Genomic DNA, 17569 nt, shown 5'->3' on the forward strand with positions numbered 1-17569 from the left:
TCACTATAAAATCATAATAGTAACATAGGGCACCGTTATTCTTTCATTAAAGAAAGCAAAAGGCACAAAACCAGGAAATCGATCGTGCACATATGTAATTAGAAACGAACCTTATTTATCAAGATTAAAAAGTTATTTTTGGGCATTGTAAGTTACATTTTTGTATCTAGTTTTTTTTTGACAATTGAATTTTAATTGTTTAGTTAGGTCATCAAAATGGGAAAAAACAAATCATGTGACGTAAAGACTCGACGTGGATTTTTCAGCAATCGGAAAGAAGGAAAATGGTATTTAATGCTATTCAATATTTAAAAAAAAAATACCACGAAAGCCGAGACCAAACCGAGCCCAACCTCTCATAGAGAAGATGCACTATTTGTTCGTGAAAGCAAAACAAATCCTTTTGCAACTAAGAGGGAAATTAGGAGGGCAGTGTTTGTGAAGCAGATAGTGGACCGTTTGTAGACACTGTGAAAAGAAAGTTGAGAGAAGCTGGACTCTTTGGGCGCATAGCAAGGAAAAAGCCATTACTGACTGAACGTCACAGAAAGGCCCTCTGGCTTTTGCTAAAAAATATAAGCACTGGACGGTCAATCTGTGGAAATATGAGCTTTTTTCGGATGAAACAAAAGTGAATATGATTAATTCTGATGGAAAAGCTTGTGTTCGCCGTATGAGATCCCAAGAATACAATCCAATGTACACTCGCCCCATTGTAAAGCATGGTGGTGCCAGTATTATAATCCGGGAAGCAATGTCTTGGTGTGGCGTTGGCCCAATCAAAAGAATTAAAAGTAAAATGGACAGGATTCAATATTGCAGAATCCTTGAGAATGTTATGCTGCCGTACGCGGACGAAAACCTACCGATTGTATAGAAACTTCAACAAAACAACGATCCAAAGCACACGGATAGTTACACTACAAAAAGGGTTCGACTGGACTGGCTGTCGTGCAGCCCGGATATTAACCCGATAGAAAGCCTATGGCAGCACCTAAAAATAAAAATGAGCCAAAAAAAATTGGAGATGTCTCTAATTTATTCCAAGAAATTCAGGATGTTTGGCAATCGATTCCAAAAAAAGTTTGTGAAGATTTGGTTAGCTTTATGCCCAGAAGATTGCAGTATATAATTGATAACCGTGGTTATTCGACAAAATATTAAACAATATTTAGTAAAATATTAAAAAATTATATCATAAAGCTAAAATGCTAATAAATTATAAACAAATATTAAACAACATAAACTAATTACAGCTGTGGACAACTAATTAGAAACACAAATTGAATTCACTCTTAAAGCAGTATCTGTATTTTTTTTGTTTTATTTTTGTGCAAAAATATTTTTTTTTCTAAATATATTTTTGAAACTTAAAATAATGTTTCCCAAACATAACATTTATTTTATATGGCAGTTATTGCGAAAACACAGCGTTTATTGGTGGACAACTAATTAGAAACAAGAGAAAAATCATATCTTATTATAAAATGTATAACTTTATAATATCATTTACCTTTAATACCTTGTTGCGAAACCTTTTTACTTCAAAACTTCCCGATATCTTCGTTCTATTGATGTAATAAGCCGCCTGCACTGCTCTACGGGTACAGCCTTCCAAGCAGCTTAATATTATCTTTAATGCCTTTGAAAGTACATCATTGTTTGAGTTATTTTTGAGAGCAACAGCTCTTTTAACACCTGGCCCCAGATGCTCTATCGGATTTGGGTCTGCACTTGATGATGCCCATTCCCGAACTGTTATCGATTGGTCCCTAAAGAACTGTTTCGTAATTCCAACAGTGTGCTTGGGGTCGTTGTCTTGCTGAAACTTCCATATCACTGGCATGTTTTCATCCGCCCAAACCACTAATAGTTCCTTAAGAATGTCAATGTATTTAACGGATTTCAGCGTTCCATCGATTCGATGGATTGGGCCAACTCCACACCACTAGAAACAACCCCAAACGTTAAGCCAGCCGCCTCCATGCTTACTTATTGGCCAAACGTATTTATGGTGGAAAACCTTTTCTTTCTGGCCTTCGGACATAACCTGCACCACCTCGGCCGATCCTTTTTATTATAGTTTTTTCACTCCACACTATGTACTTCCATTCGTTTGTTGTCCAGTTGTGTGATCTTGCGAACTCTATTCTAAGACTACGTTGTCTTGCGGTTACTAATGATTTCTTCCGAGAAACACGACCATGCAACTTAACTTCTACCAATCTTCTTCTGATTGTGCGTGGCCCTATCGCGACATCGGATGCCACCGAGAGCTGGCGTTCTATCTCTGTGGAGCTTATTTTTGGGTCTTTTTTTGGCCAGCCTACTAATTGCTCGATCTATTTGGCGGCTTGTCTTACGGACCCGTATTTTACGAGGTACATTTTCAGCAGTGCCGAAGTTATGAAAATGCTTAATTGCATTGAAAACTTTCTTTACAGAACAGTTCATTTGAGATGCAATTGCTCTATAGGACATTTTAAGCTTCCAAAGCTCAAGAATCGCTTTCAATGGAGGAGCATTACAGCTCTTTAATTTTCCCATTGCAATTACCTCCAAAATTTAAAAATTATTCTTTAAAAACGTTTGCAGACAATTCAGAATTTTCTACTTATTTTTATTTCACCCAAATCAAATGTAATTTAACTGTTTCTAATTACACTGGTCAACAAAATTTTAACTTTTTTTTGCCACACGGACTTTTTTGAAATTTTTTGGCCAAAGATTTTATTTTATTGAGTAATTTTAAATATTGCGAAATAACACAGATCTTGTTAATCAAAACTGTATTTTTTTATAAATGACTTAATAAATCTTAAATTTTCTACTTAGTTTCGCTTCTGGTTGGTCCCTTTTAATTGCCCAGCAGTAATACACTAACATATTTGGGTTCCATTTGCCCTAGTACCGCTTTTCAATATTCAAAATGTGTTGATGGAACCTCTCACCGTGCTCGTCGCTGACAGGCACTAAATTGTCAAGAAAAAAATCCAGGTGGGAGTCTAAAAAGTGGATCTTAAGTGACATGTTGCAACGCACAGCTTTATATGTCATTAACAGCTCGCTAACCAACTCCCTGTAGCTGTCACTCTTGTGGTTACCCAACAAATTTGCAAAAACATTTTTAAAAGCCTTCCATGCAGATTTTTCTAAATCGCTTAGTTTTTAGACGAGATCCTAATAGTTCTAATTGTTTTTTGGACAAATTTAGATTCCGAACTAAATCATTTAAGACTCCTTGATTTATGAAATGTGGCACGTTTGCGATTCCTTTAAACTGAAAGTCATCGTCCTCGTCAGCACATTTACCTGAGGTGGACGGGTGTGAATGGTCATTCTCAACAGACGTAGTTGCAACTAGTAATAGTACTTGCATTTTTTACAATTAGAGACTGGTCTTATAGCCGAAAATAATTTAGGGTAAATAACAGTATTTTCTTTCTTGTATTTTATACCGTTTATGTCAGTGAGACAAAAATAGCAATCCGAAACGTGATATCGCTGTTCAGTCCATATCATGGGTATTGCAAACGGCATAGGTCGTGCACCTTTCTTCCAAAAAACCAAAACATTGGTGATAACACTCCAACACAAGATTCGTAAAGTTTCGTCTTTGTTTTTTGAATGTCAGTTCTCCGCAAACATAACATAAATAGATAGGATCATTTTTACACTTCCTCGACATGTTCACAGGGTTAATAACAAAAAATGCTAAAACAAAAAGGTGTAAAGGTGCAACCACAAATATTTTTAAAACGGTTTACTTGGAAGCTTCTTCTACTTCTGTTAATTTGCTGGGTAGTACAAGTTTTGAGTTATACCGTATTTCAACAAAACTGAGGCTAATTTACACTTGACAATTGTGATTTAATAATGAGACTAGATTGACAAAACAAAATTAGCTATCAAAGTTCATGTGACAAAAAAAGTGTTATTTGACCAAAAGAAACGAACACTTTTTACACTCTACCTTGATTTTATTGTGTACTTTGCGAAGACTTATGCACAAATGATGCTTTTTCAAACAATTTCAAGCATTACACTGTTTTGGATACCGCTATTCTAGTCACACATGAGAAAGTGAATGTGGAAATGAGAAGCCAGTAATGTTTCTAATTAGTTGTCCACAGCTGTATGTGCTCTACCAGTTGCAGTTATTTTTTCAGGTTTTTATTTTATTTGTTTTCATTTAAAGATTCAAAAAAAAAAATATTTAATAAAATAGATACGATAACAAATTTCCAGCAAAAAGAAAATTAAAAAATATTAAAGAAAAATCACTATGAAAAATCGTTTCTAATTTTTTGCACGCCACTGTATAGTCTTTTTTGCACATGTGCTTGTGTTGAAATATGAATATTTATTTAATTAAAGTTGTGTAAACACTCTTATTTCCTTCATAACCTTAAAGTGGCATTCCATTGCTGCTTTAAACTACTAATCGCCACTTTTCTTGGAAACACATTTGTGTTATAGGGTATGTAGTGTAGGTAGGTTATTATCATAGGGTACTAAAAAATTATCATAAATTCAATTGCACTTGTTGCAATCTAAGAAAAAGCACAAAAGAATGAAAAACTTGAAATATTTCTGAAATAATGCGGCTCTAACTGAAAAATACCAAACCCAATTCGATTATCTGCATTTATGTAGAACAACAGAAAAAAGCTTTTAATATATCATAAATTCTTTACCGTAAAACCTTGCCACTTAGATCTATCATTTCCCCCTCCCCCTCAATCAAATAAAATTGATATCATTTAATTTTTGTAATATTGCAATTCACTGGTATAGCGATCTTTATTATGTCAACCATGTAATCAAATAATATTGTTGTTAACTATATTTAAGTTTTTCAAATAAAAAAAATAAAAATCACTCTTAAGCTTAAATAATAAACACCCCCCTCAAAACATGAGTAGATGCAACAACAACAAAAACCCTTGAATTCTAATTGGCCACTTGGCAAAACATACAATCGAATTGGGGTTAAGAACAATGCAATATAACATGTAAAATAAAGAACACAACAGGGTCAACCGAACAAGCACTAAACTAATTGCTGACTGATAGCATACTGAACTGATAGACATGTTTTCTATAGGGTGTTTCATTGGAAAGGACACATTTTTTACATTTGAATAAACTTCAAAAATTACTTATGTCTTAAACTGTTTAGAAGATTTTTAGAACTATTTTTTGACAATTTCAGTTAAAGACATTTGATAGAGTTTGACATCAAGCTCTCTTATCAAAAACAGCGTACGTTTGGTATTGAGGAATATCTTCTTAGTTTGTTTAGAAATTACCTTTCGGACATTTTAACTCAAGAACTATTAGACGATTTTAAATCTGATATTTACAAAATAAAAGTTGGTGTGCCGCAGGGCTCCGTTTTGTCTCCAACACTCTTCCTTATTTTCATAAATGATCTTTTGTCTGAAACTTAATTGCATCCCTGATGACAGTGCCCTCAGATTTTTATATTCGTTTTTAGATTCTCATCCCTTTTCTTCGGAAGTACGAGGGTGGATTGAAAAGTTTCCGGCCTCACCAAGAAAAACAACGTTTTTTCTCATAGCGGTGTTCTAGTCTAGTAATGCCATCTCTATAGACTGATTCATCAAGCTCCTCAAAATACCCATTTACAGCTTCGATTACTTCTTCATTTTCCGCAAATCTCTTACCACCAAGCCATTTTTTGAGGTTAGGAAACAGATAATAGTCTCTCGGGGCTAGGTCTTGAGAGTAGGGAGGATGCGGCATCAATTCAAACTTCAGATCGTTGATTTTAGCCATCGCAACGATTGACTTGTGCGCTGGTGCTGTTAGCAAACGCAGCACCCATCTTGCGCAGAGCTTTTGCATATGCAAATATTGGTGCAAAATATTTCATTTGACATCTTACAGGTCTTAGCTATCTCATGCACTTTTAATCTGCGGTCGTCCAGCACAATTTGATGGATTTTTTCGATCATATCTAGAGTTGTGACCTCAACAGGGCGTCCTGAGCGAGGCTCATCAGAGGTGCTCACACGACCCTTTTTAAACTCCGAAACTCACTGCTTAATGGTTGAATATGATGGGCAGGATGTCCCCAGTGTTAAGTCCATCTTTTCTTTGATTTCCTTCGGCTTTAACCCCTTCAAATAGAAGTATTTGATGACAGCACGATCTTCCATCTTTTTTTTTCATTTTTAAGAAAAACACAGAGGAGCCTTGTTCAGTGTGCTCTCGGGCGATCGGGCGGAAACTATAGCTACAAGCTATCTAAAGATGGTACTATAGAACGCCACCTCAATGTAGGCCTAGTGGCGCCATCTCTTGGTCAGGCCGGAAACTTTTCAATCCACCCTCGTATACTACAAACGGCAGAGTGTAACAAGCTAATAAAATTCTGATATTGACAGCATTGTAAAATGTGGAATAAAAACGTATTCAAATTGTTTCCGTTCACAAAAGTGTTACCTTCCCCCAATGGCAATATCCATGGGTGGTACTTGCATCGAGGAAACTGGACACTATTCAATTCTAGCAATGAACATCAAAAACCATCTCTTGTGGAGGATCACATATTTGACATTGAAAAAAAAATGTTGCTAAGTTTTTGGGTTTTCTCAAGACAATGCAGGAAGTATTGTAGCCCTTTTGATGTGGCTGTAATTCACAAGGCTTTTATTCGTGCCCAAAACTTGAGGATAATTCTTATATTTGGGCTGGTGCTCTATTTACGTATTTGAGGGTCTTGAAAAGAATTGAAAATAGCCCTGAGAATGAAAGGCGATCGGTAGCTTACTTACCGCAAGGTCTCATTGTTCTAAACAAAGCAGTAGAGAAATAGACAGTTGCATTCCTCTCATTAAAAAATTTAACCGCAATATCCTAACTTCAGGAATGCTTAAAAGTTAACCTCCATGGCCCAATTTTGGACGCAATGTTAACTTATTCTGAGATTCTTTCTTTAGCCGCACTACACGAATGTAAAATGCTTTACCAGGTTCAATATTTCCACTCATTTCAATGTGCATCGATGTTAACTTAATAATCCAATCCTCTTTTTTTATTCCTAAAATTTAGCAATGTAATGTTTATTTTTGGACTAGGAATATAAAAAAAAAGAAAACATGAAATATTTTGTATCCTTTTGAATATTCCTTTTAAACAAAAACTTGTTGTCTTTTTTAGACAATTTAAAACTTTTAAACTTTTCTTTATTGACATCTGAAACGAAACATCCTGTATAGTGAATGTAAACAAATTAGAACGTTTGTTTTGTGTAACATGAGAAAAATGTCAAGTAGCATGAAATTCCGTCTGATTTTTTCTTCTAAAGTAAATAGAAAAACATTTTTGAAAGTTGTTGATGAGGTTTTTAAAATGTTGTTTGCTTCAAAAATATTGTGGAACTTCATGATACAGAAAGTATATACAAGTATGAAAATAGATTTTACAAAAATTCAAAAATTTGTGTCAGAAACGTTATATTCAGCTATTGTGAGACGATATGAAGTCTAAAATTGGCAAGATGTTTATGTTTAAGACTTTGGAATCTTTTGTGTCCTTGCGCCATTTTATCGTAAGCGACATTTTCAATAAAAACAAAGAAAACTAAATTAGTAAATATTGCTAGCAGTAGCAACAAATGTACCCTTGATATTGTTATTGTCATGTCTTAGCTTAAGAACAATTATTAATCATTATAAATACTGACGTAGGGGTCAATAAAAGCTATCACTGGTTTTCATTATTGAATATTTTTTTTTTTCGAAAACTTTTCTTTTATTTATTTCAATGCTTAAATCATTTTTAATGAACAGCTAATGGTTGATTTTACATTTCGGAATGTAGTCGTTCTAATGAAAGCGTTCCATTATCTTTTTTATTCCTATCTGTCAGTTTAACTTTAAATGATCAAATTTCCAATTATTGTTTTCAATGATGAAAATCAATGATTGCTATAATTATACCCTTAAGTTATGAGTGGTTCCATGACAGATTTGTCATTTATTTTGAAAGTTTGACATTTTTCACCACAACCTTTTATAGAACATGTGTCATTTTTGTTGTTGACAGTTACTTGAAAAATGCATCTTGGGCAAAAAATGGAATTAATTCGTGAACATTTTCGTGCGGTAATTTTTCATAACTTTTGACGTGGATTATCAAGACAAGAGTGCAGCGGAGGACTTAATTCTTTCTACAGCGATAAAGCACCATCCTATAACACTGTAAAAAAACTGGTATAACGAATTTAATCATGGTCGTCGTTCGCTCCAGGACGAATTCCGTGAAGGTCGTCAAAAATCGGTCGTTGTGCCACAAAATATCGATGCTGTGCATAAACTGATAAAGCAAGATCGATATGTTACATATCGTGAGATAGTCATCCTAGACTCTAGTAAGACTAGCATCAATAAGATATTATATGATCATTTGGCCGTGAAAAAGATTTGTTCGCGATCGATCCCAATTCGATTGGTGCAAGGAAATGATAAAAAATACGGTCAAGGTGCATCAAAGCTGGCAAAATATCTACACAGGTGGCGAATCATGGATCTTTGCGTATGAGCCCGAAACTAAACAGCAATCGACTGCATGGGTCTTCCAAGTTGTTAGCGGAAGAAGCACATCGAAGCAAATGGTTGCCTGTTTCTTCAGCATTACCAGTCACGTAGCGACAGAAGCAATAGAGCAACGCAAGTCGGTCAATTCTGAATGGTATACGAAAGTTTGTTCGCCAGAAGTCATCGGAGAAATTCGAAAAAAGCCGAAGAAGAGGAGAATCATTCTTCATGATTCTTCGGCTCAAACAAAGGAATTTTTGACCAGCCAAAACATCGAATTAATGGGTCAACCGCCATACGGTGGGGCAGCTCCATAGAGAGCCATGATAAAAAGTCCACATTTTTATTTGAAAGCAACGGGAAAATCATGTTGTTTTTCTCAATTAATACGGTATTTTTGATAATACATAGAAGAATTTTTGTTGGTAAGTCACCCATGCTAAGTTAATTGCACTGTCAAAGTTGTTCAAGTTAGTGTCAAGAAAGCAAGTTATGTATACAAGAAATTTTAAAAACTTTTGTGCTTTATTTTTTGTTTTCTTATATATACAAAAAAAATGTCAAGTGCTATTTCTAATATTAACGAAGGTAAGAAGTTTTTCAATATAGTTTTTCAATATATAAATCAATAATTCGTGTTAATTCAAATATGGAAATTTATAGGTGGTCAAGTATTTCAGTGTTCAGAGACGAAAACTTGTTGAACTGTATTTTGATAGTAAGAAAAAAAAAAATTCGAAGACAAATTTGAGGTCGTCGAAAATTTCTTAAAAACTAAAACTTTATGCTCTGAACAAACAAGTCACTTAAAACTAAAGCTTAAAGATTTTAAACACCAGTTCAAAGTTAAATGGCAACGGTCAAACCGAACTAAAAAGTCGTTTTTAGCAACCGAAGCAAAATGGCTCGATGAAAATATTTCTTTTAAAATGTATCGTCAGTCTGTTGGACATGGACGTCCTTTGCTTGATTTTGAAGAAAGCAGTGAGCAAACAAAACGGAAACGTACTGCAAGCCTTAGAAGCACAGTATCTACTAGTGAGCTTGTTTTTGCAGCCCAAATGAGCTTACGAGTCACGGGTAAGAAACAGGAAGCTGATTTGATAAAAGCTGTTACATCTTCCCCAAATTTTCTTCAAAACTCGACAAATACTGACAGCAATCAAATGATTTCATCTCGAAATGCATTATCAATGATGATGGAAGCAAAATTATACCGGCATCAGTGCAACGTTATTAGAAGCTATGCAAACAATTTATTTCCATCATACAAAGAAATTCAGAAAGAAAAAAAGAATTGTTATCCACAAAATGTTCAAGTTCAAGAAACTTTTGCAGAGGTTCCTTTGCAAAACCTTCTAGATCACACAAGTGAAAAAATATTAAATAATAAAGCAAATGTACTGGAATCCATCAGCTCAGAAAAAAATGAATTCACCCTCATATCGAAGTGGGGTTTTGATGGCAGTTGGGGGCACAGCCAGTACCATCAAACATTTTTGGAAAGCCATGTTGCAGCCGATAAATTCGTGTTTATAAAATGTCTCGTTCCTTTGCAATTAATAGCACAGATAGACAAAAAAGTTATTTGGCAAAATCCTTGTCCTTCGTCAGCGCGTTTTTGTCGTCCTTTGGAAATAATTTTCGAAAAAGAATCTGACGAACTTGTAAGAAGAGAAAAGCAAGTAACAGAATCTCAAATTCGAAATCTTCATAGTTCGAATATCAGGATTAAAAATATTGATTACACCGTACATCATCAGACGATCTTGTCAATGATAGATGGCAAAATTTGCAATAGTTTGACTGACACCAAATCATCGATGAGGTGCTACTTATGCCATGCAACTTCGAAGGATTTCAATGACATCGACAAAATGATACAATTATCAATAAACGAGGAAAATTTATCATTTGGATTGTCAACTTTGCACGCGTGGATTCGTTTATTTGAATGCCTTCTGCACTTTGCATATAAGCTTCCGGATAAAGAATGGCGAACCAATGAAAAAACCGAGTGTATAGTAAAACAGAATAAACTACGAATTCAGAGAGAATTCAAAGAGAGAACAGGCTTAATAGTCGATAAACCTAATCCTGGTTACGGTAACACAAATACAGGCAATGTGGCAAGAAGGTTTTTCGAAAATAGCAGCGTATCTGTATTCGATAACGGGTATCAATGAAGCTTTAATTGTAAAGTTTTATATCATTTTACAATGTCTGTCAAGTGGTTTAGGATCAGCCCACACAAATTTCAACCGTTTTGTGAGGAAACTGGAAGATATTTTGTATCATTATACCCTTGGTATTATATGAGCACTACAGTGCATAAAATTTTAATTCATGGCCATCATATTGCCACCAACTGTATACTTCCTGTTGGTCAACTTAGCGAGGAAGCTTTAGAATCTCGAAACAAAGATTTTAAGGTTTTTAGAGAGCACTACAGCCGAAAATGTTCCAGAAAAGATACTCTGACTGATATTTTCAATAGAATGATGATTTCTTCCGATCCTGAGCTATCGAGTTTAAGAAGTCAAAAAATTAATGTAAACAAAAATAGTTTTCATCATGAAGCAATTCAAATGTTTGAAATAGAAAATATTGTTTGTTATGATTCCGATTAAATTGAATTACGTTTCGTTAATTTTTATTGTTATTCTTTTAATAGCTAGTAAGTTTTTCGAAAAGAACACCCCCTCAACTAAACGAAGTGAGCTAGACCACTCCTCCAAAACAATTTTATTTTCAGGCTATATAGAACAGCAATTTTACAATATATTTTCCAAACTTTATAATTTTTTTTGAAAATTCTCACTTTTTCGTGTTCGTTTGCGATTCAAGAAAACATTATATCCTTTACCATATTCATCCAAATTGAAGATAACATATTGTTTCAATTATAAAACCATAAAAACTTATAAAATAATCATCAATTTACTAGTGAAAATAATTAATATCACAAAACTACCAATCTTGCCCCACTGTGCGCCGTACAGTCCTGATTTAGCACCGAATGACTTCTTTAAATTCCCGCACATTAAAAAAAATGCGGACACCGTTTTGGTGGAGTTGAAAAAGTGCTACAATAATTGGTTCAAACGCTTGCAAAAGTGTATTGCTCTTCATGGAGATTATTTTCAAAAAAAATAAAACAAATTTTAATCGTAATTCTTTGCTTTTCATAAAAAGTTGGCCATAAAAATAGGTGTGTTTCAAGTAAAATCCAAGCTTCCTATAATATTCCCTATTTTATGGTATAAACTCTTGAGGTGGGCTGTTTAAAATAAATTTTTTAGCTTCAAACAATAGTCTTTCATTCATTCAAAGGAAATTAGTTCGTCGACTTAGAGATGAGGGCAAGATCTACAAATTTATTGCGGAGGTCCTAGGCAGATCTCAAAATTTAATAACAAATGCTCTCAAGCCCAGAGGAATACACGAAAATAGAGGTCGGCCGAAAAAAAACATCAGCTACCACTGACCACCTCATACTATTTCTAGCTAAATCTAATCCTTTTATTTCGTCAAGGACTATAGGTGCTCAAATTGATAATGCGGTCAGTGCACGCTGGATCTGAAGAAGGCTTTAGAGCTCGAATATCCCAGGAAGAATCGCCTGGAAAGTTCCATGCCTTAGCTACCAACTTAAGGTCCAGATAATTATTTGCCTTAAACCATGCTAATTGGAACGAACGAGAGAGCGGGCGTAAAAAAATTTGTTTTTATCGGATTCTGGGCTCAATTTAAGGCGACCAAAAGGCAGGGACTACCATCCCCGCTATACACAGAAAACTATTAAACACGCAGGAGGGAATATAATGGTGTGGGGCTGTTTTTCCTGATACGGTGTAGGTCCTATATTCCGTTTGAATAACATCTTAACAAAATACCAATATAGGGATATTTTGGAGGATTCATGTTACCGTTTTTTCTGAGGAAAACTTTTCCCTGTGAAAGCACTTTCACCAAGACAACAATCCTAAGCATACCGCAGGTCTCTTGAAAGATTGTTTTCGAAAGAAACAAGTATCAGTTGTCCTAAGTCAATCAACTGATCTCAATCCTATTGAGAACTTGTGGAATGAGCTTAAGCCATCGTTAGGGGGTCAATATTTCACTAATGGAAACCAATTGTGGAAATCGGTTCAACGAGAATGGTATTCCATACATCATCAAACATGCCGAAAGTTAGAGTCAATGCCGTGACGACTTTAAAAAGTTTTGAATAATAATGGAGGATAATCAGATTATTAAAGTAAGTAAAACAGAAATTGTGGAAAAATACAGAAATTATTGTTAAAAACGATAATATTACTAATTTAAGAAGACGCAACTATTTTATTGTCCAAGGGAAAAAACATCCATCTGTAGTTTTGGGGCTATATTAACTATAACTTTAATGTATTTCAAAAGCTTAGTAGTACAACTCTCCAAAGTGACCGATATCTCAAGGACGACTAAATCCAAGAAGTTAAAATTTGATAAATTAAAGTATGATTCGTTAAAATTGTAAAAAGTAGTCTTTTAGTGATGAATTTTGACTTGTTAAATCTTATTGCGTTTCATAAAAACTTTTACTGTCACCTTTTAAAGGTAAAAGTCATGACATGAATCCAATTAAAGAGAAGTCATGACTTGAAGTCAATTGACTAAGTCATTTTGACTGCATTCTCTTTGACTTTTTAAAGTCTTTTAAGTCGTTCGTTCAAAAGTCAATTTTAAATGTGACTCAATTTTAAAAGTCAGTAAGTCATTTGTAGTCAAAATAACTTATTTAATCAACTTCAATTCATGACATTTAACTTTTATTTGAAAGTCAAATCACTTGTTTTAATTTGTAGTTGCTTGACTTTGGCTTTACTAATTGCAAACACTAAGACTTAATTTTTTACAACTGTAGTAACTTTACTGAATTAGAAAAAGAACGCTATTTTTGTAGCTGTCATCTTTTGACATTTGACAAGTATAAACTTTGCTATTACAAAAAGTACATAAATATCTAAAATTTAAATACCATTTGATTTCTCAACAAACCTTAAAAAACGTTGACCCGTTTTAGAGATACAGAATTTAAAAAAATATACATCTAAGAAATTGCTGACAGTTTTGATCTTCAAATTTTATTTAGACAACAGAGCTAATGCAGATTGAAATCAGTTCATGAGTTCCTGATAACATTAAGTCAAAAAAAAAAGGTTCTATAGGGGAACCCTTTTGGAGCAATACAAAAATAAATTTTTTTATTGAAAGAATCTAAGTTAAGAACAAATTATTTAGAGAAAATTTAATGAAAATCTATCAGTTTGTTTTTGAGAAAATTCAAATATTTGATTTTTGACAAACAAATTTGAAAAATTAGGAAAACGCCTCACACATATCTGCTCAACCTCAATTTTCAAGTTTAAAAATAATATGGAAACCAAGTTTGGGATTTAATGGCTGAAACACGTACACGCTTCAGCTTCGGCTTCCCTGCGTTAAGATGGGCCTGCTTCGAGGTTGCTTTGAATGACATTTCTATTATTTCATCCCTCCAAAGAGCAAATATTTTGTTTGTTGACATTTTTTTACAGATGATCAGCTGTCAGACAAAGCAAATGTTCAGATAATTGAACTAGAGCTTCCGTTTGGAGTCACATTACGTTACATTACGTTCTTTTCCTTACAATTGTCAAAAGAAACGTTAGGTCGAAGCTCCATTGTGATAGCATGCATTGAATTCCTATGGCTGAACTTGTAAACGTCAGGCGAAGCCGAAGCTGAAGCGTGTTTGTGTTTCAGCCATAAGGGCGACGACATACAGATAGAAAAAGATACGGAATCACGGTACCCATCCTTTTACCACTCTACCATCGTAATGTCATGTTTGATTAAAATCTCGAGTTTGACATTTTTTTACGAATGCAAAACTTGGCTTATAGTTTCTATATGCCGCAAGTAAAAACACTTTTTTTAAATATCAACATAAAACCTCATTTTGATTAGCCCAATAGAATGTTGAAGGGAGTAAAATAAAATAGCCTCAGTGTTCCCTAAGGACCGATGTCATTGTGTTACATTGTCAAACAATTACTTTTTTTTTTTACAAAATTTCCACGCGATTGGCAAATTATAAGCGTAAATTAAAAAGTTATATAAAAGTAGATTTCTATCTTTCATATTTTAATATTTCAGTGGTTAAGCTCGTCATCAAACCAACCACCAATTATTTTAATTACAATGTAAAAGAAAGGTCAGTTTATGGTATGTAGTTATTTTTATAACACATTCAACATTTTTTTTCTACGCAGTGTGAATGTGAATTCACCTTTATAATCGAACGCACTTTATTATATCGATATAAATAGTTTGATGATAAAACTTGACTGCAACTAACTATATATAAATTTTCTAATTTTGTATAATGCAATACAAAAAAAATATAATTTTCCACTCACCTCATCCATAGTTATTTAGGTCGAGTGAGTGACCACGACTACGACCACGATCAAGAAGTTTTTGTAGGTAAGGTAAGAGGTATGTTTTAAATTTGATGGTGCAATAAATAATAATCCACTTAATGATGGAGATTTATTTTCAAAATCGTATTATAGTACTTTCGTATTACTCAATATTTATTATGAAACGCATTTCAATTCGATGGTATTCAATTTACTAACTTATAGTAGTTTTTTTTTGTTTCAATAGGAGTTTCAATAATTTAAAAATTATTGACAATAAATGTAAAAACTTAATATGATGGAGGAGAAGGGGGAAGGTGATTAAATTTTAAGTCAACGACAGCTGAGAACATCGCGGTTAGCGCCTAAAATGTGTTTGTGAACACTTAAAATTTGATTTTTTAACTTTTATTTATGAAATTATATTGATACTATATTGATGAAGACAGCACTGATTGAACTGAACTTCTTATCGCGCACTTCAATATTTTCCTAATTATTGATATCCGATTTGGTGCGGTTGAACACATTACTGATGGATTTTTCTTTGTAAATTTTTAAAAATTTTATCAGGCTAATGCCCTCCATCAGAGATGAAGGTACATTATACACTATAGGTACTGGTACTGGTACTGGTACTGGTACACCTCTCTAACTGTATAATGTAGTTTCCACTTGAATGTGCGCGCACATTTTCACAATCTAATTACTTTTTGTAGCACAGGAGATATGTAGACTCATTCACACAGGCAGACAATATTTACGTAGTTATTTATTTTTCTTTTTTGAATTTTAATTTTCATTTAATTGGGATTGATTCACGTTTGGTTTAACGTTACGCGATAACGTAACGATGCATGTTTAACGAATTGACAGCAGGGATTTTTGATCTTAATTTAAACCGAGTCACAAAATATCTTTATAAAGGTAAATATTTTTTTAAATTTGTTCAAAAGCAGTTTACCCTAAAGCCCCCCACACACATGATTGAAATAAAACACAACACAAGGATTATAATATGAGAAGAACAAAGGCAAAAATTATTGTGTTATATTCGCGCACAGCTGACCAAAGCCCGTAATATTTATTATATATGCGGTGTGTACTCGTGTAAATATATATTCATTTATTTATATGAAGGTACAACAACTTTGGTTGTTATTGCCACACAACACACAGTGTACAATTTTTATATAAATATATGTAAGGCAACGGAGGAAATTTAACAAAATAACAGGCTTGGTCGTTGGTGCTTTTGGTGGTCTATTTCTATATTATATTCGCGGCCAGGGGATGCTACATCTATGCTATAGAACAACAGCAACAACAAAAACAGCAGAGACAACAGCAGCAGCAGAAGTAGCAGTAGCAGCAGTTGCAGTGGCAGGAACAAATCCGTTGAGCTTGCTTCTATTACACGACCATAACATTATTAAACGAGACTATACCATAACGCGATGCAAAAACAAACTGACAGCTCGTGCAGTTGGACAGACTTGGCAGAGCATTACCACCGCCAGTCTCACCAGTAACCACCAATATAAATGTAGTTATAGGGTTACCAACTTTAAGGGGTTTTATTGTTTTGTCGATATTTTGTTTGGTTTTTGTTGATATGTTTTTTTTTTGCAAGAATTTAATTTGCATACATTCGTATATAAACTTAAATAAAATAGAATATTTAATAACATAAACCCAGAGTAATGGTAAAAGTAGCATTTAAATGAAGAAATTAGTAAAAATAACTAACAAAATGACGTTTTTTTCTGTCAATAAAATAAAACAACTTTTTCAAAGTATAAATTTGGTCTGAATTCGAATCTCGTCTTAAAATCACATGACGTTCTTAAAATACACCACTTTAAAAATGGTAAGACAATTAAAAACTTATTTTTCTACGGCCAAGTACATACGTGGGATGATTTTGAAAAGTACAATTTTTTTTCTTCTAGACAATTTTAAATCATTTTACTATATTATTAAGTTTCTGGAAATTGTCATTAGTTAAAGTTTTTGACCCCTTAGAAGTTTAATTTGAATCTTCCAAGTTTTAAAAATGAATATATTTCAAAGACTTAATATAATAGAATTTTTTAGGCTACGGATTCGTTACAGGAATAAAGAAAAATTGCTTTCAAACTGGTTTGCCTTTTTCTGTTGAAAACCGTTTTAGCATAAATGATTCAGCGTTTCTTTAAGATTTACTCGCATGGGAGAAAGTATTTATGAAAAATTTCAACTGAATATTAAAGAAAGCGGTTATAGATTTAAAAAACTATCAATAATTTTATTAAAGAAAAAAAAACACCACATAAATGTAGATAGCATGAAAAATCATTATAACGTGTGGTTTTGAATCTGGCAATACTTTTTTCGAAGTTAGTCTTTTTGACAGCTGCCAGTTTAATTTGTCATTTTATCATTCTAAAAACGTTTGCAAATGCAAATCTGTTACCAAAATAATCCTTCCGTTCGAGCGACTAATCGTAACAATTAATTAAATTAAATTATGAATATTATCAAAAATCTTACGTGACGTGATAGAGTAATTTAGAT

At 33.5% G+C, this 17569-nt stretch overlaps 1 protein-coding gene across 5 annotated transcripts in view; it reads right to left on the minus strand.

Annotated features, from left to right (window-relative positions):
• Window positions 1–17569, minus strand: part of LOC129949808 (E3 ubiquitin-protein ligase Ufd4) — a 144178-nt gene that overhangs the window by 55172 nt on the left and 71437 nt on the right. For 2 of the 5 annotated variants that reach the window (XM_056061458.1, XM_056061456.1), the window contains exon 1: window positions 15011–16469. The exons of 1 other annotated variant lie outside the window; for it this stretch is intronic. In XM_056061458.1, coding sequence (XP_055917433.1) covers window positions 15011–15019 — 9 coding nt within the window. In that variant the 5' untranslated portion in view covers window positions 15020–16469. Of the gene's footprint in view, window positions 1–15010; window positions 16470–17569 lie in introns of those variants that run through there. 2 more of the 5 variants (XM_056061459.1, XM_056061461.1) reach the window with 2 other exon arrangements.

Source organism: Eupeodes corollae, chromosome 3 (genome assembly GCF_945859685.1).
Source record: "Eupeodes corollae chromosome 3, idEupCoro1.1, whole genome shotgun sequence".
Taxonomy (NCBI): Eukaryota; Metazoa; Arthropoda; class Insecta; order Diptera; family Syrphidae; genus Eupeodes; species Eupeodes corollae.